At 37.7% G+C, this 26931-nt stretch overlaps 1 protein-coding gene across 1 annotated transcript in view; it reads left to right on the top strand.

Annotated features, from left to right (window-relative positions):
* Positions 1 to 25984, top strand: part of Atp13a3 (ATPase 13A3) — a 51936-nt gene extending 25952 nt beyond the window's left edge. The window contains exons 19-31 of the mRNA XM_021209966.2: positions 609 to 784; positions 1109 to 1231; positions 1312 to 1391; positions 2591 to 2633; positions 2715 to 2824; positions 3661 to 3757; positions 4989 to 5061; positions 7289 to 7457; positions 8853 to 9040; positions 12315 to 12403; positions 17756 to 17836; positions 18842 to 18931; positions 24854 to 25984. Of these exons, the coding sequence (XP_021065625.1) occupies positions 609 to 784; positions 1109 to 1231; positions 1312 to 1391; positions 2591 to 2633; positions 2715 to 2824; positions 3661 to 3757; positions 4989 to 5061; positions 7289 to 7457; positions 8853 to 9040; positions 12315 to 12403; positions 17756 to 17836; positions 18842 to 18931; positions 24854 to 25051 (1517 nt within the window). The 3' untranslated portion in view covers positions 25052 to 25984. The remainder of the gene's footprint in view (positions 1 to 608; positions 785 to 1108; positions 1232 to 1311; positions 1392 to 2590; positions 2634 to 2714; positions 2825 to 3660; positions 3758 to 4988; positions 5062 to 7288; positions 7458 to 8852; positions 9041 to 12314; positions 12404 to 17755; positions 17837 to 18841; positions 18932 to 24853) is intronic.
* Positions 25985 to 26931: the final 947 nt, after the last annotated feature.

The following is a 26931-nucleotide window of genomic DNA, read 5'->3' as shown; positions in this document are numbered from 1 at the left end:
CCAGGCTGGCCTCGAACTCAGAAATCCGCCTGCCTCTGCCTCCCAAGTGCTGGGATTAAAGACGTGCGCTACTACCCCCGGCTTTGTAATCCAGTTTTGATTTCTAACCCAATCTGTTTATGGAAAATATAGTAGTGAAGAAGAAACTAAAGCTTTTCAATTATGTTCTTTTGTTGTATTTCTTGTACCACATGTGATGCCTTGCCTTATGTGAATTATCTATGAATGTTTTTTCTGCTGTAATATAAGATTCCTGAGCAATGAGTGCCTTTTTTATTTTGAGGATCATTTACGATTTTTAGCATTGACGTAGACGTAGAAAATGGTTATCAAGTGTTAGAATCAGATGAAAAAAATTTCAATTACACTTGACTTCTGTACTATGTATGTATCTGTATATGTATGTGTGGAAGTCAAAGAATATCCGGCAGGAGTCTGTTCTTTCCTCCCATTCCAGTGGCAAGACTCACAATTCCCTCTGACCATGTTGTGGACCCTTATCCCACCATAGCACTACAGTATAAGCCTAGTGCTTGTTCCATATGTCCATGTTTCCCTGTTAACCTTAATGTCTTTAAAATAAAATAAAATAATGTCTTTAAAATTAGGAGACAACATGTTGACAGCTGTGTCTGTGGCCAGAGACTGTGGGATGATTCTACCTCAGGATAAAGTTATTATTGCTGAAGCATTGCCTCCAAAGGATGGAAAAGTCGCCAAGATCAACTGGCACTATACAGACTCCCTGTCACAGTGTAGTGAGCCATCAGCCATTGACTCAGAGGTAATGCTTATATTGTCTTCTTAAGGTTGCTCATTTGAATTTAGTCTGGGGGAAAAAATAGATGATACATGAAAACCCAGTGTTAACAAAAACTAAATGAAAATAGAAGCCAGGACTATCATTCCAGAGACTTTAATTCATTATTGTAAGAATCTGGGTGTTTAAATTTTAATACTGAATTTCTCTTTCGTAGAATAAATGCTAGGTGTTTAGTGATATATTGTTTATAGTGTGAAATAATCTTGGCATAAATATATTGAATATAGAACTGTATTTTCTTGGTGTGGGTGTCTGAATATTGTTTCAAATGTCTTATATATATAGGCTATTCCAATTAAACTTGCCCATGATAGTTTAGAGGATCTTGAGGTGACTCGCTATCATTTTGCGATGAATGGAAAGTCATTTTCGGTGATACTGGAACATTTTCAAGATCTTGTTCCTAAGGTAAGTAATGTGAATTTATGGATGTGTTCATGAGCTCACTGTGAAAAGCATTAAAAAAAACAAAAATGTTTGTTTTATAGTTGATGCTGCATGGTACTGTGTTTGCTCGAATGGCACCGGATCAGAAGACACAGTTGGTGGAGGCATTGCAGAATGTAGAGTAAGTATTGATGGGCTTTTATGGTTCTTTTCTTATGAATTACAATTTCATTTTCAAATTCTGAATGGTAACTAATATTTCTTTATATATAAGTTGAGTTTCCTTAATCCAAACACCTGAAATATGAAATGCTTTAAAATCTGAAACTTTTTGAGTGTCACCGTAGAATTTGAAGCAAATATTTTAAAATATGAAAAATTCCAAAAATCTGAAACACTTATTTCAAATGAAAAGTATTTAAAGTGTGGGCACATGCATGTGAATGTCTGTGTGTAAAGAATTGTTACCTATCAAGTAGGTAAGAACTTTACGTATATTTTTAAAATAAGTTCACCTATGTATTTATCTGGGTAATGTATCCACAATTCTTTCTTAAGGTTATACCCTCACAGAGTTCATTAATTGGTGCTCTTTTTAATTGAAATGTATGTACATGAATGTTCTTTATTACAAACATACCTACTCCCTGTTCCCTTTGGTCTTCCTTCCGCTTCTCCTCCACAGTCAGATTTATTCTTTCTTCCTCCTTCAACCTGAATTTAACTGATTCATCCACTTAGTGCTTGTATGTGTACGGGTGTATAACAAAGAAGTGACTTTATCATTTGAACTTCAGGGTTTCAGGCCTTCAACTCTCTCTCCTCTCAAGTACTGGGTTTACAGGTTCACACAAATGCATTTGGGTCATGCATGACTTTGGAATTTTAGTAACTAGTAATGTTTGAAGTTTCCAAGGGAGAAATCTTTACTTATAACACCAAAAACTGTGTTCAGGTTCTTTTTTAAAAAGATTTATTTATTATTATATGTAAGTACACTGTAGCTGTCTTCAGACACTCCAGAAGAGGGAGTCAGATCTCGTTAAGGATGGTTGTGAGCCACCATGTGGTTGCTGGTATTTGAACTCTGCACCTTTGGAAGAGCAGTCGGTTGCTCTTACCGGCTGAGCCATCTCACCAGCCCCTGTGTTCAGGTTCTTACCTTGCCCTCCAGGTAAGGAAGTTGAGACACCAAAATCATTTGTCCGTGTGCAGCTCCACCCGGTGCTGTCAGGAGATCAGCAGTGTCTGATGACCTAGTGTGGAGGAGGACCACTTGTTTCGTTTGTGTTAGCTCTCTGACTCTGCTGGAGGCGAATCAACTTCTTTATATGTGAATTGTAAGAAATTAAAGTCTTAAACTCATTTTTCTTTTCTTAGCTACTTTGTTGGGATGTGCGGTGATGGTGCAAATGATTGTGGTGTAAGTACTGTTTTTGTGGTTTATTTTGTCATTTTTAGCCTGAGTCATTCACAGAATTAATCAGTTTTTTTAAACTGTTAGGCTTTGAAGAGGGCACATGGTGGCATTTCCTTATCTGAGCTCGAAGCTTCCGTGGCATCTCCTTTTACTTCTAAGACACCCAGTATCTCCTGTGTGCCAAACCTTATCAGGTAATAAAGATCTGAAATTTTCATATTTGTTTTTTGAAGAGACCTTTTTAAAAAATGTGTTTTGCCTGAATGAAAGTATGTGTACTGTGTGTGTGCCTTGTGCCCAAGGTGAACATAAAAGTGTTTCTGAACCCCTGGAACACTTTGGACACTTTTGGAGTTGCCATATGGGTGCTGTGAATTGAACCTCAGATCCTCTGAGAGCACTGTTACTGCTCTCCGGCCCCAGAAAAAGCAACATTTCCACTACCCCCACCCCCCACTCCTTTGTAGCAAAGCTGGCCAGAAATTCACTGTGTAGCCTTGATGGCCTTGAAATTGCTGGGTGGGTGGGTGGGTGTGTTGGTTGGTTGGTTGGTTTTTCGAGACAGGGTTTCTCTGTGTAGCCCTGGCTGTCCCGGAACTCACTCTGTAAACTAGATTGGCTTCGAACTCAGAAATCTGCCTGCCTCTGCCTCCCAAGTGCTGGGGTTAAAGGCATGCGCCACCACTGCCCAGCAGCCTTGAACTTTTGATCCTCCTGTCTGTCTCTCCTTCCAGTGGCTGTGAGTACAGATGTGAGAGCTAGTATTCCTGGCTCAGAGTTTTATACTATTTTATTCTGTCTTGTACTTGACATGTAGTAGAGTGAATTATCATGAAGAGCAAGAGAACTTGTTTAATGTTCAGCTGTGGTTGAACCTATGACACTCTTCCAGTTGTATTGCAACATACAATTTTTGATAGCCGAGAACTTTGTTGTAGATGTGAATGGTGATGTTTATCTGTCAAGATGGAATTGTGTTCTGAAGGACAAGCTAAGGTGCTGTTAGTCACATTCAACATTTTATTCACAGGGAAGGTCGTGCTGCTTTAATGACGTCCTTCTGTGTGTTTAAATTTATGGCGTTATACAGCATCATTCAATACTTCAGTGTTACTCTCCTGTATTCTGTGAGTACCCACACCACACAGACATGTACTTAATAGTAAAGCACCAAAGATAGTGGGCAGCCTGTGTCTTTGATTTTGAATACTTGACCTAAAAAGGAAATTTATGTAGTTTGTATAAAATTACCTTGGGGTATTGAAATTTGGGATACATGTTTCTTAAAGCCTGCACTCATGGCTACAGCTTTGTGTGAAAAAAAAAAAATGTGTTTTTTTGTTTGGTTGGTTTGTTGTTATTGTTGTTGTTGTTTGTCTATAGTACAGATTGGCTTTGCTTGTTCTGGACAGGATTTCAAGTTTGTAATCTAATTATGTGGTTGAGGAGGTCCTTGAAGTTCTGATCCTCAACTGCTGTCATGCTAGGAATAGAGGCATACACCATCTGTGTTATAGTTACAGGTGTAGTTAACTTTGCTATGCATTAACAGAAATTTTAAAAAAAGACATTTTGGTCATAAAACTATGCATTTGTAGAATGTAGACAGTAGTTGTGATAGGTTACTCTCTTACCTTGTGATTAACATGATTGACCTGTAATTTCCTGATTGACACTGTAACATTCTAAAAGTATCTTTGTGAACAATTCCTTTTATTATTTACAAAAGTATCAGAAGGGAAGATTTAAAATAAGAAACACAGACACTTGAATACTGAGTATTAGAATGTTAAATATTTTCAGTAAAAACTTGTTGCCAAAATTAAAAATGCTTTTGACAAATTTTAGCCAAACCTTTTTTACTAAGATTTGACTTTAAAGTTATGTAAATATGATGTTATTGGTTAATTTCAGATGTTTTAAGTATGTTTCTGTTGCTGTGATGAAACATCATGACCAATAGGAAGTTGGGGAGGAAAGGGTTTATTTGGCTTACGCTTTCAGATCATAATCCATCACTGGAGGAAGTCAGGATAGTAATTGAAGCAAGGTTGGAAGGATGCAGAAGCCATGGAGGAGAGCTGCTTACAAGCCCAGGCGTGAAACCACCCACAATAGGCTGGGCCCTTCCTACATTGGTTAATAATTGAGAGAATGCCTTACATACAGCTGGATGTCACAGAGGCATTTTCTCAACTGAGGGTCTTTCCTCTCTATGAGTCTAGCTTGTGTCAACTTGACACACAAAACCAGCAAGGACATACCATTTTGAAGGTGACATTCCTGGGGAAAAACAAGACTGTAACCTTGTAACAGTGCTGTGAAAACACTCTTAAACTTTCACAATTGCTTTTGTAGATCTTGAGTAACCTGGGAGACTTTCAGTTTCTCTTCATTGATCTGGCAATCATTTTGGTAGTAGTATTTACAAGTGAGTATTTTGCTTTTTTTGTGTGTGTCAGAGCATACAAATGTCTGAAATCATGTTTTAAATTTTGGTAAATTTGCATTAACCATTTTATGAGTAAGCTTATATTGGTCTAGTTTTCCTGTATATGTTTTATTCTTGGTTTATATTTTGCCCTATCTGTTTTTTAGTGTCTGTCTCTCTTCTCTCCTCTCTCCTCTCTCCTCTCTTCTCTCTTCTCTCTTCTCTCTCTCTCTCTCTCTCTCTCTCTCTCTCTCTCTCTCTCTCGTTTTTTGGAATAGATTCACTTATACCAAAAGAGCCATAAAACACTTAACTGCTTATCTTACCCTTCTTGCTCGAATAATAATCAGGAGAGTATCCAACTCAACAATTATGTATTTGATCCTTTCTGCATTATATTACCCTTAACTAATGATGTTATTTTTCTTCTTTATTGAAAATAGATTCCCTTAGTCCACACCCCCTCCCGGGTCTCCCCGACCACTTCTTTCCCATTCCCACCAGTCCCTAGACCAGCCTTAGAATCTATTCTATTTTCCCTTCCCAGGGAGATCCATGCTTCTCCATGCTTCTTCCTCATAGTGCTCCTCTTCACCTAACCTCTTGGAGCCTGGATTGTAGCTTAATTATTATTTACTTAACAGCTCTGATCTATTTACAAGTAAATACAGACCATATTTATCTTTCTGACTCTATGTTACATCACCCTGGATGTTATTTTTTTTTTCTAGTTCCATCCATCTGCCTGCAAATTTCATGATGTCATTTTTTAAAAATCACTCATATTTCATTGTGCGAATGTGCCAAATTTTCTTTATTCTTCAGTTGAGGGACATCTAGGTTGTTCTTAGTTTTTGGCTGTGGTGGATCAAGCTACAGTGAACATAGTTGAGAAAGTGTCTTTGTGGTAGGATGGAGCATCCCTTGGGTATATCAAAATGCCAACACTTTTATTTTGAAACTGGGTTTCTCTGTAGTCTGGGCTGTCTTGGAACCCATTTTGTAGATCAAGCTGGCCTTGAACTCAAAGATCTGCCTGCCTCTGCCTCCTAAATGCTGGAACAAAAGACCCAGGATAGCCAAAACAATCCTGAACAATCAAGGAACTGCTGAAGGTGTCAACTATTTACCATCCTTGATGTCAGGTTATACTACAGAGCTGTATTAACAAAAGCTGCATGATATTGATGTAAAACAGACATGTTGGCCAGGTGGTGATAGTGCATGCCTTAAAGCTCAGGCTATGAATTTCTTAAGTGATATTACAGTGCTAATGCTGTGTGCCCTTCTAGATTCTTCCTTTAAGGAGAAACAAGATGTTAGTTTTTACTAGTGTTGGTACTAGCATCAAAATAAATAATAGGCATATGGCTTCTTAAATTAATAGGAATTCACAAATCTGTCCATACTGGAAATAAATATCTGGGAATTAAGTAAAAGCTGTTAAAAGAACTTGCTAGCTAATATGAGGACTATTTTATTTGACCATGAAGAGATCCAGGTCTTCTTATTTATATTTTAGGAAGATAAGTCTATGTGGAGAACTATCCTGTGCATTGTAAGGTACACAGATGATCAATTGTTTACTGCATGTCTTCAATACTGTCAAAATTCCAACTACTTGAAATAGAGCCCTTGCTGTATCTTTGCTGGGGTGTTCAAATTACCTCTAATAAGAGTTACTGAATTAAAAAATGGCTTAGTAGATAAGACTAGTCAATGACTAAGCAAAATTTATCAAAATTTTGTAACAGTTGATATCAAAAGATAAATTTAGAAATTTTATAATGGAAAACTGGTAGATCCAATGTGCTATCAGTTGGACTAATTTTCCTTTGGGTTACTGTTGTGTTCATAGAACTTCAGACATTGCCAGTATATCATTTAACTAGGGTTTTTTTTTTCCTCTTTCATTTTTATGTTACATTATGTTATTGACATACATTACATGGTTTTGCTGGAATTACAGATGTGCACTACTACCACACATTGGTTTATAGTTACTACTTTTACTAGTACTGGGATTTTCCTGAGTTTCAATGGAAAGGTAAAAGTTACTAGAGGCATTTTTGAAATTAGAATTTTAAAAATTCATTTACTTTTATAGATTATTTAAAAATGTATGATGTCTGGCTTCAGTGTTCAGAAACTTTAAATACTTACAAGACAAAACCAGAATTTTAAAAATTTAGGCACAATTTTTTTTGTCCTTTCTTTTCAAATATAGTGAGTTTAAATCCTGCCTGGAAAGAGCTTGTGGCACAGAGACCACCTTCAGGCCTTATATCTGGGGCACTCCTCTTCTCCGTCTTGTCTCAGATTGTGATCTCCGTTGGATTTCAGTCGCTGGGTTTTTTCTGGGTCAAGCAGTATAAAGTGTGTGATCCAAATTCAGAGTGAGTTGGTCAATCCATTGTAAAAATTGTATAAGGTGACTATAAAAAGATGAGCCTTGAAATGTGTATAGAACTTGCAGCTTTTTTAAACACCTTAATAATTTTGTCTTTTTGTCATGGTGATTTATGTCTTCAGGAAAGAGTGTCTTAATTTTCTGTTCATCAGTACCACAGCCAAGGTATAAGGAAAAGGGATTCATCTTACATCTGGATTGAGAAACTCATACTGTCTTTTTTGATGGTGGTGTTTTTAGCAGATGTTTCTAGACATCACACGTTGAGAGACCTATTCTGATATGCCCCCATTTCTCCATTATTACACGAATGAATTAATCTACCTATGGGGGCAGAACTCCAATCACCTCTTAAAGTTCTCACCCAGTCTCTGCTTTTGCCATCTAAGTGAGGGTTAAATTTGAGTGTAAACTTTAGAGGGGACCATAGAAGACCATAGTAGAAAGTGTCTAGGCAAAGTGCAATTCATGGCCTAGATGGAACCTGAATTTGCTTCTGAGGCTTGCTTATCTCTAAAATGAGAAGAAAAATTAGCATCAGGGTTCAGGAAGACCCTGATATAGTATAATGCTTCTAGGTTTTCTGTTTGTTTTATTTTTTTTCGAAACAGGGTTTCTCTGTATAGCCCTGGCTGTCATAGAACTCACTTTGTAGACCAGGCTGGCCTCGAACTCAGAAATCCACCTGCCTCTGCCTCCCAAGTGCTGGGATTAAAGACATGTGCCACCACCGCCTGGCTTTAAATGAAGATAATTTTGTCAACTCTTCAGTTGTAAATATTTTAATTTGCTTGATTGAGATTAACATTTTTAGGAAATTAAAAAAAAACAAAACATAGTTTTCTTAAATGTATATAGTCATTGCCCATGAAAAGGAAAGGACAAAATTGTTTTGAATCTTTTCAGTGTCCATTTATAGAGGTTTAACATCTGTGTTTGTTGCAGTAACATTACTAATTATGTATGCCCCACAGTACTGTATACTTAGAAAAGGAGGGCAAGCCCTGACTAGCAAACATTGAAGGTTATCTTGTTGTCAGGGCTTGGCTACATATTAGCACAAGTCATCCTACAGTATAACCCCAGAGAAGTATGAACCCTAGGTAAAGAAGTACAATCACATGTATTAAGTAAGATAGTGTATCTCCAGTTAGCATGGGGTAGTGCTAAATTAAAGACCGACGTGTGGTCTCTTTACATTCACTGTGTTATAATCTGTAGCTAAAGGGTAAAGAATAACTGTGTACCCTCTGTGTTACTGCACCTTTTGCTATGAATAGCATTTTACTTCTTTGTATTGTAATGATTTGAGTCATCTAAAATGACATTGGCCCCTTAGGAATATGCTCCTGTGTTCTTATGGGATCTTTGTGTGTTCCAGTGTTTGTAATACAACAAGAAGCGCATGTTGGAACTCGTCACACTTATACAATGGGACTGAACTTGATTCGTGTAAAATACAAAATTATGAAAATACCACAGTGTTTTTTATCTCCAGTTTCCAGTACCTCACAGTGGCGGTTGCCTTTTCAAAAGGAAAACCATTCAGGCAGCCTTGCTACAAGAATTGTAAGTGTGACATCATTTCCACCTTTCTCTTCCTTTACAACATTATGGAGAAGAAACCTGATCTTGGCAACATGCCAGTAATCCTACTTAGCTACATACATAGCCAGACCTTGACTCAAAAACAAAACTTAAGGAAAAAAAAAGGAATAAGTGAATTTAACCGGCAAGTCCTTCATGGAGAGGCAGGTGTTTAATGAATGCTTAGAATGTTTACTGTCTTGTCACTTTCATGAGCATTCCCACTCTTAAGTTTAGATGATTCTGGTTTTCATAGCCTGTTACTTTGGACCCCTTTCTTTCTTTGAGTGAGTCCAGAGAGTTAGGATTGGAAGCAGGGACCTGTAGGAGGCTCTGGGGAGACAGTGGGTGGGCTTTCCCCTTGAGTGTTCTTCACAGTATAGCAGCAGCCTTATCCCTTACACTGTTGTCAAGGTCAGGGTCTGTAGGATTTCTTTTTCTTCTTTTTTTTTTTTTAAGATTTATTTATTTATTATATGTAAGTACCCTGTAACTGTCTTCAGACACTCCAGAAGAGGGAGTCAGATCTCATTAAGGATGGTTGTGAGCCACCATGTGGTTGCTGGTATTTGAACTCCGCACCTTTGGAAGAGCAGTCGGGTGCTCTTACCTGCTGAGCCATCTCACCAGCCCCAGGATTTCTAATTTAACCACTTTTGCTCCCCATTGCAGAAGGTGCCAAAAGATTAGAGTTCTCTATGGGTTTCAATATAAATATCCAAAATTTTAGCTTTATAGACAAAACTTGGTTCAACACGTAAGTTGCTAGCTTTTGAAAATAGGAACAGTGAAATGGCTCCGAAGGCCATCTGTCCTGCCAGAAGAGCTTGACCTGAGTTCAGTCCTTAGAACATGTAAAAGTGCAAAAAGAGACTGAGCTACACAGATGTCTGTGACTTCCACGTATGTCCATGGAGTGTGTGCCAATTGACACACAGTAATAATAATTTTAAAAATTGAAAACAGTTGATATAGCTTTTGCAGTGTCATGGAGCAAATGACAAGTGTTTGTGTGTAGCCGTGAAGAGATGTCATTGTTGAGGTAAAATGCCAGGACTAGATTTTAGACATCAGATGAGTGATACTCATTGGAATCTCATTCTCATTCTGGATTTGAGAAGTGTTTCCACATGCACTGTTCCTCTCTGACTGTGTGCGCATATTTGAACAGGTAACATCGAAATGTTTTACTGGTAATTTTTCTGCTTTAGATATTTATGAACATTCATGTTACTGTGTAACTGTACTAATAACTGTTAGATCTACTAGAAGCATGCCATGCTTCTTAGAACACTTTATAACTCATGCTAATGTACTAAAAGGTGAACCTTTTTGGAGGGGGTGAGTAGAGGCAATATTAGGGCTTAAACCCTAGGGTCTCCCACCACAAGCTAGGTACCTATCATTGAACTATATCCGCAAGTCTCCTCACTTTGGTGTAGCTTGTGTAGGTTAAACTGTGTAACTGAGCTTACTCGGAGCTTGTGCTAGGATTGCAGATGTTTGCAATCCTACCACACATTATGTAACACTAGGGATCTACCTTGGGCATAACACTTGCTGGGTAAAGCACTCTTGCAACTGAGCCACATCCCCAGCCCTTCCTTACTTTTTTTTTTTTTTTTTTAATTAATATTATATGTGGAAGATAGATGACACCTTTTTGGAGTCAGCTCTCTTCCATCTTTTACATGAGAGTCAGAGATTAGGTCACCAGGCTTGTGCAGCAAATGCCTTTACTTGCTACTTTTCCTTAGCAGATTTTGTACTTGTAATTCTCCTGCCTCATTCTCCTGAATTTTGAGATTGAAGATAGAGTACGCTGTGTCCAGAAACAATGGTTTTCCTTTTTTTCCCCTCTATTTTGATTTTCTTTATATTTATGAAGAAACCTAGCCCTCAGATTAGTATCAAATTAGGAAAATTAGCTGTAGTGATCTAAGAATATACTCTACCCTATCTATACTTGCATTACATTGTCATGAGTGAGTGATGTCAAGCAGGAACAGTTGTAGGGGTGAACTCAGGAATGTACAGCTTTCCAGGCAAGAACTCTACCATAAAGCCATACCTAGGTTTGTTTTTGTTTTGTTTTGGCAGAGCTGGGTTTAAAAGTGTATGCCCCCAACCCCACCACCACCTTACTCAGTTTTAAGCTACTTGTTTTAAAAGTACATCTTTTACATGGTTAGATGACTTCAAATTTACCTTCTCATTTAGTTTTCAGTTGATGCGAATAAGCACTTTATTGTTGACAGTGACACTGATTTCTTTTAAGTATACTAAAATATTTCAGCAGAGATATCATAAAACCACTTTATTTCCTGTAAACTTTGTGCCTGCATAGAATATAGAGAAACCAATATAATTGGCCATATATATTCTGCTAGTTTCTCTGTTTTCCTGTTAGTACTATACATTGCCAGTGAAAGTCTTAAAACAGTTCTTTGCTAAGGCAGTTGTTCTCTACATCTAATCAGTGTAATATATTATTATATTTAATTTGAGATTTTTGTCTGTACTGTTATTAATATTTGTCTTGGGTGTAGAGGCAATCTTTCTAGAGTGATGTTCCCTTCTAAACTGAAACCTATCAGTGTAGCTTCAGTTTTCAACCTTAGTTGTTATATATGCATAATTGTGTTTGTGCTTCCATTTCAAGTATCATGATGGTTCACACTTAAATCTCAACGATCATTTCTCACTAGACGTTGCTTCTTTGTTTGAGACAGGGTTGTGTAGCTGAGGTGGCATTGACCTTCTACCTCCCAAGTTGTGGCTTTGAAGGTGTTACCACTATGCCTGGTAGTTTCAGTTCTGTCACAGAAACTGGTTGGAATTTTTGGTCCTTGTGGGATTTGTTTGTTTGTTTGTTTGCTTGCTTGCTTGTTTGTTTGTAAAATCCAACTTCTGTCTTTGCCTGTGAAGATGTTATTACTGAATTTAGTGATCAGGGTCTCGCTGTGTATTCCTGGCTAGCCTGGAATTCAAGATCTGTCCACATCTGGAATGCTGGGATTAAAGCATATGCCACCATTATCTGACATATATTTAAGGTTGAAGGGAATAGATTTAAATGTATCTAATAAATCTGGAGGAGGAGGAGGAGGCTGTGCAGAATGTCTTATATATCATTAACTTAAGTAGAGGTTTTCAAACCAAATTGTATGTTTGAAGTAATTGTATGCTTCTTGGTGTTTGGCACTTTTTAATTTAAGGGAAATGCCTAATTTTATTGTTTGCTTTTCTTTTCCAGATTTTTTTGTTATATCTGTGATTATTTTGTATGTTTTCATATTATTCATCATGTTGCATCCAGTTGCCTCTGTTGACCAGGTTCTTGAGGTAAGGCTTGAGCACTTCATTCATTACTTGTCATGGTTGATGGGAACTGGGAAACAGTAGTAAGACATTGATTGAAAGTCATTGTTAGTATCATATGGAGTGTAAACATCTAAATAAAGAATAACCCTTCTTTCCCTATATCTAATATATAGTTGTATTTACCAAAAGACACTCTAAAAGAATGGACATAATTAAAGTAGATTTTATTGATTGATATACCTGTTTAGTTCATTGACCCATCTTTTCCAATGTGTCTTCTGTGGTACATCTGTGATGTATCAGTTCCCAGGTGTGGAGTTTGTGACTTTCATCCATCCTGTTGGGAGCTTTATATTTTATGTTTTGAGTTCTCTCTTATCTTTTTTCTTTGGTAGTATGGCATTGTCCAAATTATTATGACTTTGTTAGGAATCTTTATTTCAGACCAGGACTCTGCTGCAGCCTCTTGTTGAATCATCAAGATAGTTTTGTCTATTGGGTATTTCTTTTTCAATTTTAGATTGGGCTTGTTGGGACCCAGGAAAAGTACTTAGGATTAGAGTTGAGATGCTCAAATTCAGGGTACAATTAGTTCCCTTTTCTGTAAGCAGTACCTGTTTTCCGTGTTGTGTTAGTTACTTCTCTTATTCCCATGATAATAACTGATGAGCCATTTAGAGAGGAAAGACTTATTTTGGTGCATTGTTTGAGGGGATATTATCTGTCAGGATGGTTTGAGGCAGTTGGTCACATTGCATTTGCAGTCAGGAAGCAGAGAGAGTCTATGCCTTGACTGCTTTGGACACTCCCGAAAGAAGCTTCTCTGACCCGACCAAGATTGAGAGCAGCCCTATTCAGTGGAAATAGACATAGTTAGGAGGCACACATCCATTTATTCAAAACAATAGTATTAGATTCCCCCTAGGGATCCTGACCTGGCCAATCCATGGACCAGGTTTATAGCCATCAAGTTTGCAGTGAGATCTGCCCTATAGAGTAAGCCTGAAGTCTACTCAGAGTAGTTGGTTACCCCAAAACCTTTGTGTACTAGCTAGTACATAAATCTTTGCATTCCAGGTCCACTGCTGAATTTTCCAAACAGTTTCAGCTTGATTTCTTTCTGTTATAATTGAAGTGTTGTATCTTCAGCAGTTGAGTCTTCTAGCTGTGATGAATGAGCAGTAGTTGTAGCTTGTATTGGTGGAGGGGCCTCTAGGGAAATAGCCCACCCCTGACACTGAGAATATCATATAATACTTTATGTCTTCTGGAGGAAGCAGTGTTCACTCCTGCATGGTACTTCATTCAAACTCATTTTTTTCTTAAAACAAAAGCCATATATATGTTACAGACAGTTGTGAACTTTCATGTGGGGGTCTGGGACCTGAAGCTCCAAGAGCAGCAAGTGCCCTCAACCACTGAACCGTTTCTCCAGTCACTGTAGGTTATGTATATTGTTAATTAACTTACAAAGAATAGATGTCCATAAGGCTATTTTCTTAGCTCACTCCTAACTCCCTCTTCCTCACCATCTCCCTACCCCTGCTGAAACCTTTAACCACTAATATCGTTTCCCATTACTTTCGCATAATATATGTTCCACTACCTCCATTCCCTGTAAGGCCCCCTTCTTGCTTTCTGACCCCACTAAAAATTTGAAGGTGGAATCCACATAAAAGTGAAAACATGTATTTGTCTTTCTGAGCCTGCATTGCTGCACTTACTATAGTTTTTTCCAGTTCCATCCATCTTTCTGGAGATGACATAATTTTATTCTTTATAGCTGAGTAAATTTCATTGTATGTATGTAGCACATTTTCATTATCCATTCATCACTTTATGAGCATTTAGGCTGATTTCATTTCCTAGCTATTATGATAACAAGATCAGTGAATGTGTGGATATCCCTGTGATAGGATATAAAATCCTTGGAGGTTTCCAGGAATGAGATTGCTGGGATCATGGTAATTTTTGTTTTTTAGCTTTCCATAGAGGCTGCACCAATGCACACTTCCTCCAATAGTTAATTAAGGGTTCTTTTCCCACATCCTCACCAGCATTTGATATCATTTGCTTTCTTGATGGTAACTTTTCTGACTAGGTGAGATGGAATCTCAAAGCGGTTTCAATTTGTATTTTCCTAGTGGCTAATGGTTTTGAGTGCTTTTAAATGGTGATTGGCTTTTTTTTTTAAAGAACTCTTTACTCAGTTCCTTTTTTTTTTTTTTTTTTAACAATTTTTTATTAGATATTTTCTTCATTTACATTTCAAATGCTGTTATTTTGTTTGGTTTAGTTTTGTGGGGTTTTTTGGCTGTTTTCTTTAAGCTTCTTGTTCTTTGTATATTCTGTACATCCTCTGTTGGATGTATGCCTAGCAAAGATTTTCTCCCATTCTATAGGTTGCCTCTTGATAGACAAAGCTTTGGTTTTGGTTTTGGTTTTTGTTGTTGCTGCTGATATACAGAAGATTTTTAATTTAATGTGATCCTATTTGTCTGCTGTTGGTCTTATTTTCTGCCTGAGCAGTCAGAGTTCTATTCACAAAGTCCTTCCCTATACCAATATCTTAATGTATACTCTGTTTTTGGTTTGTTTGTTTGTTTGTTTGTTTATGTTTGAGAGTTCTGGGTCCTATGCTGACGTTCTTCATCTATTTGGAATTGGGATAAGGAACTAGTTTAATTCTACATTTTGGTCTCCAGTTTTTTTCCATCATACTATGTTGAAAATACTATCTTTAATCCAATGAGTGCTTTCGACAACTTTGTCAAAAATCAAATTGCAATAGTTTCCTAAACTCTTATCTAGGTATTCTATTATTTTATTCTATTCTATTCTATCCTATTCTGTTCATCCCAGTGTCTCGGTGGTGGTGGTGGTGGTGGTGGTGGTGGTGGCGGCGGTGTTGGTGCTGGCTGCGTTTGCCAGTACCATGCTGCTTTTGTGACTGTGGCTCTATAGTATAACTTGAAATTAGTTTGGTTATATCTCTCGCAGTATTGTTTTTGTTCAAGATTACTGGTCTGCAAATTCTATGGCCAGCAGAGTATTTATTGATCCACATGAGGCAAGAAGGAAATCCAGTTCAACATGACTCACTATCAGGTGTTGATTCAACTAAGTAGTTTATTCCAGGCATATTTAAGTACAGCACAATTTTGGGGAAAGGTTCCTGGTGATAACCCAATCCTGTGTGTACAGTAAAACTTAGACATAGTTACATCAAAACTATAAAAGTCCAAGTGACCTCTTCCATAAAGATAAGTTCTTCGGATTAACTGGGAAAGTGGGTTCAAGGTAAATAGCTCATGGTAAAGGTCCAGATGAGGATAGTGCTATAGACTGAAAAAAACAAAGAGTCAAGGAGAGCCAGGTATGACCTGGGCACACAGTTAATGGAAATGTCACAGGTTATTAACCACATCCATTCCCAGCCTTTGGAAATACATCTGTTGTTTGAAGAGACCTCAGGTCTCCTATACCTTCTTATGAGTTTTCTTAATATGTGATCTATTTTAAAGACTGCTGAAAGTAATGTATTTGCAGTGTTTGGATGGCATGTTCTGTAGGTGTCTTTTAAGTCCATTTATCTGTTATATCTTAATTTTGTTTTGTCGAGAAGACCTGCCAGTTGGTGAGCAGCAGGTGTTGGAGTCATGCACTACTATTTTTCTGTTGATCTGTGACTTCTTGTGTAATACAATTTGTTTTCTGAAGTTTAGTGCAACTGTCTTTAAAACCCATGTTTACACTTGGGTCTTCTTGGTATATGAAATGACCATCTTTAATCACTTGTTTTGGCTTCAAATCTGTATCTTTGTCAGGTATTAGAATCCTTGCTTGCTTGCTAGGTTCATTTGCTCGGAAACTGGACCCACATCCTAAGCAAGAGTAGCAAGTACTCCACTGAGCCACCACTCTGGCCCCTTTAATGTGCTCTATTGCCATGACAAAATACTTAAAGATAATCATAAAGAAGAGAGGGGTTTTTGTTTGCTGGTTTGGGTTGTTGGCTTTCAGTTCTGGATGTCTGAGCACTGGACCAGCATCTGGTCAGCTTTTACTGCCATTTCTACTTTCAGAGCCCGAAGGCGGAAGAAAGGCACATTGGCATAGAAGAGATCACATAATAAGTATTTGTAGTAAGAAAGAGCAAAGGATGCCCTGTTCACTCCTGAACAACCTGCTTCTCAGATAACTGAACTACCTTAGTACATTGATCCTTCCTTGAAGGAGGAACTCCTGTGAACTAATTACTCGTAAAGACTTATTGTCTCTTAATAGTTCACATTTAAAAAGTGTTTGTTTTGTTGTTTTTGTTTTGTTTTTGCTGTTTGTTTCCCTATTCTGAAAATTCTGTGATTGGGATCATTGGGCAAGTCTGGTTTGGCCTTCCATCATCTCTTGCAGATGCCTCATCAAACCGTAAGGAGTGTTAGTATGTTAATGTGACACACATCAGGTCATCTCCTTGGCCTCTCACAGAGTGTCTTAGGTACTCAGTGGTAAATACTTGCTAACTAAAATGTTTTAGGTTGTAGAAAGCGGTCAGATTTTGGTTGGATGTGATGGCATGTAGATAAATAGTTCAGCTGTTTGGAGGCTTAAGTATGGGAAAGTCAACTTAAGATTTGACCAGTATTAAATTAGTATCCAGCTCATTGTTTTATAAAAGATTTATTTTTAATTGTATATATGTTAGAGAGATGTGCATGCTGATTGCCATGACTGAAGAGGCCAATTGAGGGCATTGATTGAATCCCCTGGAACTGCAGGGGATTAACAGGTAGCTGTGAGCAACCAGACTGGATGCTAGGAGCTGAGGTTGGAGCCTATGGAAGAGAAGCATATGTTCCTAACCACTGAGCCAGCTCTCTGGCCTCACTTATGAAAAACATTTTATTTTAAAAATATAGATTTGTTAGACATTTGTAATGGTGTAGATTAGAGCATGGACTTTTGAGTCTCTTAAGATTTAATGCTGAATTGTCACTTCAAATTATGAATTAGAATTTTATTGTGTGAAAGGATGCATGCTTTGTGGCTGTTGAAAGCTTAATGAATAAAGTATACATATATAAATAATTGATATTTATGTATGTATATAAATTTGCTATTTATACATATATGTAAAAGTATATAATAGGATTTCAGTAAGCTTGGATTTGTTTGTTTGTTTTTAAACAGTCTCAGGTGTCCCAGTCTGACTTTGAACCCACTAGGTAGCTGAGGGTTGCCTAAGCTCATGAGTTTCTTGTGTCTACATGTAGCCATGTACTTGTGCCACCGAGCCTGGCTTCAGAGACCATGGTATAATACTCTAATATCAATTAAGATGACAACTTTAACTAAAGTATTTTTGTCTTCTAGATTATGTGTGTACCATACCAGTGGCGCATATATATGCTTATCATTGTTCTTATCAATGCCTTCGTGTCTATCACGGTGGAGGTAAGCACTCAGCTTTGGGATTCTTGGGTGACTTAGTGCTGAGAGAGCAGGTAATACTGTTTATTATTCAGAAGCCCACACTCACATTTCATTTCAGGGAAATTCATTTAGCTTCCTGATCTGACCTTTTCTGTAGTTACATCAAGATTTGATGGTGTTGCATTCAGGCACTAGATGTGAATGAGGTGGACAAGTGAGTGGTGGGTGGAAAGAGGAGCAGGTATCCTGAGGAGGCAGCTCCCAGAGCCGTGTGCTCTGAGGAGAGAGTAGAAGGGACCACTCAAGGAAGAAAGAGTAGTAAGTTCTCACTGCTGCTCTTTATACCAGAATAAGAAACACATAAGATACAGTTGTGATGTTTAAAGGGTTTTATAGTGGAAGCTTTTGAAATGTGTATATTTTAGTGATAATTCTAGATGGAGAAATTATCCTGAAACTTAGCTATCTCAACAAAAGATGGTTTAGATTTAAGTTGACATATGGGAGCATGGATGTTTGTAGTGTACCATTTTAAGTTGTTTCATAGGCTGCATTTTCTGTTCAAGTGTCCTAAAAAGCACATCTAGGAGTATCTATCATAAGTACTCCCTTTCTTACAGTGTACATTCATCTTTGCAAATGTTATTTTTTATTCTTATTAACTAAAGTATTATTTGTATTGGATACTGATGAAATGCTTGTATATATATGTAGATGGAACTAATAATTAGATATTAAGTGAAAATAACTCTAAGAAAAAGGCTATGAATCATCAACATTGTTTAGGGGAGCACTGGAGATCGAATCTGAATTTTAGAAAATTTAGTCTTTTTTATCAAGAATTTTATGATTTTTATTTATTATAAAAGCTCTGTTATTTATCCTTTTGTAGTATTTACTGAGGCTTGCCATATGAGAAGCAAATCAGTGTTAATGATGTAGCATTGTGTGAATGTTATCAAATGTGTGTGTTTAAAAGGATGACCTGTTTAAGTTTAATTCTTAACTGACTGGAATATCTCTCAGAGCTTCTTCCTTGACACGGTCCTTTGGAAAGTTGTGTTCAATCGAGACAAACAAGGAGAGTGTCGTTTCAGCACCACACAGCCACCACAGGTTGGAAATGAGCAGTTACTGTCAATTCTTCACTTACATTTTGGTTTTTCCACTTGCGTTCTTGGTTCTGTTACTGTGTGTGTGTAGCTTCAGCTGTCTTTGTTGTGCCTGGCATTTCTTCTTCTTCTTCTTCTTCTTCTTCTTTTTTTTTTTTTTTTTTTTTTAAATAAGTCTTAGAAAAATCATGGCAAGCACTTAATAGAGGCTTTTTAGGACTTGGGGAAGTTCATAAGACTTTTCCAATCCAAATTCTGTGTGTGTGTGTGTGTGTGTGTGTGTGTGTGTTGGTCTGTATGTCTTATCCTTATACAGAGTTTCTTTGTGTTGCTTTGGCTGTCGTGAAATTTACTCTATAGACCAGACTGGCCTTGAACTCACAGAAATCTGCCTGCCTTTGTCCCCTGAGTGATGGGATTAAAGGCGTGTGACCTCCTGGCTGAGAGTTAATTCTTCCATTTCTGTCTGCTTTATTTATGTATTTGATTGTCACTAATTCCTTTACAGAGTAAATATTACATAAACAGTTTTGAATCAAGTTTTGTTTTGGGGGTTTTTGGATTTTTTGTTGTTACTGTTTGTTGTTTTTTTATCAGAATCAAGAGACACATTTTGAGGATTTGTTTCTGATTTGTATTTTACTATTTTCATGTATTTATTTTGCCAATTGCTATGTATTATTTTGTTTGGTTTTGGTTTTGGTTTTTCGAGATAGGGTTTCTCTGTGGAACACTGGCTGTCCTGGAACTCATTCTGTAGACCGGGCTGGCCTCAAACTCAGAAATTCGCCTGCCTCTGCCTCCCAAGTGCTGGGATTAAAGTTGTGCGCCACCACTGCCCGGTCTGCTATGCATTATTTTAAGGTAGCCTTTTGCTATCCCTGACAAATGATTCTAACTCGGAGAATTATTTGTTTATTTCTACTTAAGCAGTGGTGAGGGCTTTTAAAGTCAGTGAAATAGCCTGTGACTTACAGGTAACACAAGGTTTCTCTGGCAAAAGGAAAGAGAAGCAGGTAAATCTGTTCCTCAGTAAGAGAATGTTACAGCAGAGATCCTGACAGAGTGTACAGATTATACTTAGATTGTTATCAATCAATCAGAGCCCTATGAAAACTTTAATCTCACCTTGTCAGGAGTTGTGGCACACAATCTCACACACGAGAAGTGTCTATAGAAGTACCAGATCATAGAGAGTTCAAGGATAGATTGGACTGCATTAGAATCTGTTTCAAAACATGTTACCAATGCTCTTTATAGAGTAGGTGATGTATTCAAGGCTTCAGCTATCCTTAAGCCATGTGAGGGATTGAAGAGGATTGGCTGGCATTTCTTACTTAGATCATTAACTCATTTTCTTATACCTTTTACCTAAATGGTGACTTCCTGGGTTTTGTGTTGATAATGGCCTAAGATCCATGTTTCACGCCAGACTTGCTGTATAGGATATACCGTGCCATTTTGTGCTCTGCTCTGTGGTAGAGTAATGGTGGCATGCAGTGATAGCATGAGCCTGAAGTCAGTTCCAATTTCTTTTTCCTCAAAGTAGTGTGATGCCTGTTTGTTACTAGTTAGTCATGGGCAAGACCAGAAAGAACGGGGGCCCAGGTCCTTCAGCTGGATCTTTTCTGACAGAATAGCTGTATTTTCTTTAGGTGACTTCATTGGTTCAGGTCATTCTTCTCATGTGAAATACTAGTATTGATTGGAAAGGTATAGCCTAGGGTATTTTTACATTCTCCAAGAAGATCTCTTACTCCCAATGCAGGTGTGTTTTAAAGAGGCATTTATTTGCTTATTTAGTCAGATAGGCCTTTTAAGTTCCCTATAAAGTGTTTGAATTAGAAATCCCCAGGTTTTTTCTTTTCTTTTCTTTTTTGTTTTTGCTTTTTGAGACAGGATTTCTCTGGATAACAGCTCTGGTTGTCCTAGAACTCACTCTGTAGACCAGGCTGGCCTCAAAGTCAGAGATCTACCTGCCTGTCTCCTGAGATTGAAAGCATGCACCACCACACTCAGCTCAAGGAAACTCCCAAGTTTTCAACTACAATAAAATGGCAAAAACATACATGTTCTTTTTTTTTCTTTTTTCTTTTTTTTTTTTTTTTTTTTTTTNTTTTTTGATTTTTCGAGACAGGGTTTCTCTGTGTAGCTCTGGCTGTCCTGGAACTCACTTTGTAGACCAGGCTGGCCTCGAACTCTGAAATCCACCTGCCTCTGCCTCCCGAGTGCTGGGATTAAAGGCGTGCGCCACCACCGCCCGGCCATGTTCTTTACTATTGCATCTTTTCTTTAAAAATCTAAGTATTGGTTCTTAATTTTTAAAAGTTTTTATTTCATGTTAACTTCTGTCTCTAAAAGTGTTCATGGGAGGAAATGAAGATACAGGGATAGTCCATAGAATTTAGGCTTGGCATGTCCCACAGACTGACCCATTCTGGGAACCACTAAGTAGACAAGAATTTTGGCCTTAGTTCTGGGGTTTGTTTAAGATTTATACATACATACATACATACATACATACATACATACATACATACATACATACATACATACAGCATTCTGCCTGCATGTATGTCTGCAGGCCAGAAGAGGGCACCAGATCGCATTGTAGGTGGTTGTGAGCCACCATTTGGTTGCTGGGAATTGAACTCAGGACCTCCAGACAAGCAATTTGTGCTCTTAACCTCTGAGCCATCTCTCCAGCCCAGTCTGTGGTTTTAAGAAAGCATTTTTTGGAGCTCTACTTTTAGAAAAGAGTTCTAATTTTAGAGAGATTAATTTTCCTCTTCCATCAGATTCTTCTGAGTGTAATGCTTGCTTCTCTTTCAGTGGCAACTCTCTCTAGCTCCCTTCCTTTTCCTCTCCCTTCCATCCTCCAGCAAGGACCACTTGGCAGTGTCTAGAGACAATTTTAGGTATCAGTTTTTGACACAGAATAGGTAGAGGCCACTGGTGTTGCTAAATAAATATACGCAGACAACAACCCCTGCCAAAGAATTTTATAGCACAATGTGTCTCCCATCCTAAAGTAGAAACTCCCATGGAAGGAAAGAAGGAAGGAAGGGCAGATTGCTGCTGGCAGCCTTACCCAGGGTACACGTAGTGCTGACTGCTGCAGTCCTTCCTCTGCACTGCCTAGTCAATGCTCCTCAATTCTAGAGAGGCCCAGGAGATCTCAGACTACAACTCCCAAACTACTGTGTTAGTGTTGGGAAAGAACACCCCTTTCTTCTTCTTTTCCTTACCGTACTCATAGGCTGCAATTAGGCTCCACACTAATTCTAGGTGGCTTAATTGGGAAGTCATGGGAGAATAAGAATCATGTTGCTGTGCACTATTACCCTGTTGAGGATATACCTCATTGGTGAAAATCTGTGAACTGTAGCCATTTTGCAACTTTAAAATCTATATGAAAATACTGTTTCAACTTACTCATATGGAATACTAATTTGAATTGTATTTGTTTTATATTGAGGATTAAACTGGAAGATTTATGAAAACCACAGTACATGCCATGCATGAAAATGTTTCCTAAACAACTGCTGGTTGTGAAAAGCTGGCCATTAGAATATACAAATAGGAATGTCTCAGAAGCAAGATTGTAGCTACAGATCTTTATGAACATTCTGTATGGTTCTCTGCTGACCTGTGGTATCTTTGCCCTTGTCTCAGGAATTCTGTTTGGCTACATTAACCATTCCAAATTAAGTCTAGGAATCTAGTGTTGTTCTGCTTCGGGGACTGAAACTCTGCTCTGGGGAGATCCCAGTGTTCATTCTAAGCCCTGTGACTAAATAGCCTTAGTGTTGCAGTCCCTGACTTTCTCCCCTTGCTTTCCTCTCCTGATTTCTCACTCCGTCATACCTGTAGCCTTTAGTTTCCTCTTCCAGTAAACTGTGGTATTTTAGGGGGAGATGTGTGTGGTACATTTATGTGTAGTCTCACCAACCTATGTATAGTGTATTTTTTTGTATGGAGATAAAGAACAAAAATGTTTCTAACTATGGTGGAGTAGGGGGATCTCAGGTGTTCCTTGTAACTTAACGTATAGTGAATATACATTGTTTTAAACAGATGTGAAAAGTACACACAACAACATACACACACACACACACACTTGTGTGTGTTTGCCATGTGTATGTTGTGTGTGCACGTATACCCACAAATATTGAAAGAATGCTGTGCAGTTATAATGCCATTTGTGATTAGCTTTAATTATATTGCTTGCCTTAGATTCCAGGGGTATAGAACAGTGAATTTAGAGGGGGAATGTATGTGTCTATGTCTTATCCCATTACTTTTGGCTTTCTGCCTGTTGTATATCATCTCCACTCAAAGGATTCATTTGCACAGACAAGCATGCTGTGTTTCTCTGACGCTTTAGCAGTGCTACTGTAAATGAAAGTGACAGCTTTCATATTTAGGAACAATGATCTATTCCACAATTGGACTGAAGGCTTGAAAGACCAGGAAAGGAGGAGTCCAGTGCAGTAACTGATTGTTGTGGTGCAATCACAGTGGGAAGGAAACTGCTAGCTTTGTTGTGGATTCTTTTTTTAAAAGAATAATAGCACAGCTGCACTCCCCCAAATCCACCCCCACCCCTACTTCCATTTCCTGGGGGGGGGGGGGGGGTTGTTTTGTTTTTTAATGTAGGATCTCACAGTATAACACTGCTGACTTTGAACTCACTATGTAGACCAGGCTAGCCTCAAATTTGTGAAGTTCTTCTTGCCTCTCCTGAGCATTAGTTATTACAGGCACGTTCCATCATGCGTATCTAAAAATCCTTCATTGTGATGATAATAGAGGTTACTTGGAGAATAATCTTTAAACCTTTTAGTTTCCTCTAGATTGTAATTCAATTTATCTGTGACTACAATTTTGCCTTTAAATCCTTGGGAGCAATGCATTTCAGTGTTTTATCTACAAACTGAAGAAGAGGGGCAGAGTAACTGATGGTTGTCTTACTGAAAAGAGAAGGTCCTTGGGGGAATTAGTTTTCAGAGCTTTCATTTTGAAGTACCTTGGTCCTTTTCATTGCCTACTCTTTGCCTTAATTGATCAATGGATCAGTTGTATGAGGCAGAACTTTCACTTTGTAGCTTAAATTGACCCAATGCTTGCTGTTTAGCTCAGTCTGGTGGTGAACTCCAAAATGTCCTGCCTTGGACTCCCCAGTGCTAGGATTGCAGATGCTACACATGCCTAGCTCCTGTTGGCCAATTAAGAATTGTATTTCAAGTATACATTGTAACACATTTGCCTTTCATCAGTAGGTACTATGGATGTTCATATTAGAATGCTCATCTGGTATGCTGTACCTTCATTTTGTACAATTGCTTCTATTGAGGTTAGAGTGTATGTAGTATGTGCTGGGTGAAATTTTTACTTGGGAGAAGTAATAGCCAAAATAATTTATGAGCTGTTTTCAGAGGTGAAGTATGGGGCACCATTCCTTGCCAAAGCTGTGATTTTAAAAGATGTGATTTTTTTTTTCCAAATGTGACAATGAGATCCTGATTTTCACCTTACAGTGTTTGCTTCATGCTTTGTGTTTTGAAAGTGATATTAGCAGTAACAATGATATCTTTCACTGCCCTCTTATTAAAGTGATAGGTGGGTATGGGTAATCTAAAAGAAATTTGAGATAGAGTAAGAGGATTTCCAAATTAAATAGTAAAAATATCTTCTCAGTATTTTCTGTTAGAGAGTATATCAGAACACAAGACACATGCACAAAACTAAAGGAGCTGGGGAAAAAAATCCTCTTTAAAAGTAATCTGTTCCTAAATTGAAAGCTGGCTTTTTGCATGAAGTTTTTCCTAGTTATTTGTTGTATTCAGAAGTTATTTCATATTGTTCTGTGCGCCATGCGTGATTTAACCAAAAAGCCCTTACTCTGGTGTTTTTCCTTTCCTAGGAGTCAGTGGATCGATGGGGAAAATGCTGCTTGTCCTGGGCCCTGAGCTGTGGAAGGAAGACGCCAAAAGCAAAGTACATGTACCTAGCACAGGAGCTCCGCTTCGATCCCGAGTGGCCACCCAAGCCTCAGACCACCACGGAAGCCAAAGCTGGAGTAAAGGAGAATGGATCATGTCAGATTATCACCATAGCATAGCAAAGGCTGCTCTCTGTGCCAGTAGCAGTGTTCAGCAGGATGCGCCATTGAGCTTTTTCTGACCCTGTGTCAGAATGGCACTAGTTCAGTTTATATCCCTCTCATAATATGGCAGTCGATTAAAACACAAAACAGTAAAATGTCATTTGCTGCACAATTATTAACTATAAATCTGGCCATTTCTTCATGCAGTAACCCAAATACAATATATACTTTATATTGGGTATGAGAGATCTGTGTTTGGGTTTTATAGATTTTAGCTTTTGACACTAATTTGCCTCTTTAAATTTAATTTTCATAAATCCCCTTATTAGAAAGTTCTTTTACATATAGGCCCCAAAATTGTGATTATTAAAAATATAGTTAATTGTGATTAGCCTCCAATGAAAATAGGTTGAAATCCTATTTTGATCCAGTGTTTTCTCCCAAAGAACTCTACGTTAAACATACACCATTTTCCTTTTATGACCTGGAGTTAGGAGTGAGTTTGTGTGTTGTTGTTAAGAGCAACTCAGGTAATTTCCAGTTCTGGTTTTCTATTCTCTGTAGCCTGCCTGGGTGTCACTTTGTAGACAGTAAGGTACTCCACGGCTAGCTGCCTTAGATGTCCTTCATGGTACTCCATGGGTCCCATGCAGCAGTCTAGTGAAGCAAGGAAATTTCACTAGAAAGGTTTATTTCTGAGACATGCATGACAGTAAAGGCCCCTAATCCTGCACAGGAGGCTGAGGCAGGAGAATTGTTTAGTTCAAGAATAGCCTATAATAGATAGTAAAAGCCTGTCTCAGAATATACAAGCAGAGAAGGATTGAGGTGATTTCTCTTGGCAGTAGATCTCATTCATATCTCTTCAAACCTATTTGTTTTTTTCTTTTGGGACTTGTATCATTTTAAATATTTCATATCATCCCTCCCTCCCTCCCAAAGGAATGGAATGGAATGATGCTGGTTTTGTTTTGTTTTGTTTTGTTTTGTTTTGTTTTGTTTTGTTTTGTTTTGAGTTTGACCTTAACCTTGCTATAAGTCTCTCCTTTGAATAATGGGGCTTAAAAGAATAATGAACATGGAATTTGAATGACTTTTACAAAGCAATATGAACTTGTAGAGCTTGTTTCATGCCATTAGGTGGCACCAGAGATCATCATATACCTATTTTGTAACAAGTGAGCTTGAGAAAATTAAAAAATATATACATTTATTTAGCCAAAAGGAATGAGGAAAGCATTTACACATTAGTGTTTTATCTGATTCTGTTCAGTTCTCAAGGGACTTTCACAATGCTGTCCTAGGTAGGACCTGGCAGTTTGGCAGTGCCTTCAGTTTGGAATTGCTATAAAATGAACCCTAAATTAGCAAAACAGTGTAACATTATTCTGTGTTCTTTATTAACTAACTACAAGTGTATGCTTTCCACTCTGGTTGATCATTATTTCCCTAATACATACTTACAAGTTTACCAAATGTTAAACAGATTTGTGAAACCTTTTTTTTTTTTCCCCTCCTTATTTATTTATTCTTTTTATGTTGCAAAGACCCGAATGATGTTTGGTAATTATAAAAAAAGTAAATTTGTCTCAGGATCACTGTTACTGCTATTGCCACTAGTGATTCCTAGGAAATACATAATAGACTTTTTTCCAACAAAATGTATATTATTACATGTTAGATAATAAGAACAATTGTCCCGTGAATGATTCTATGAAGCTATGCATCTTAGACCTCTTGAGCTGTGAATTAGCACTATTTTCTATAGTTATTTATCTATTGTTTTATACTTTATATGTTCATTTCAAATAATAATGTTATTCAATCATTTTCTGAATTGTTAACTCTTATTCTTTGGTTTAAATACTGAAACATGATTAATTGCTAACTACAGC

Source organism: Mus pahari, chromosome 12, assembly GCF_900095145.1.
Source record: "Mus pahari chromosome 12, PAHARI_EIJ_v1.1, whole genome shotgun sequence".
NCBI lineage: Eukaryota > Metazoa > Chordata > Mammalia > Rodentia > Muridae > Mus > Mus pahari.
The sequence above is the reverse complement of the archived record's forward strand: the minus strand, read 5'-3'. Positions and strand labels throughout refer to the sequence as shown.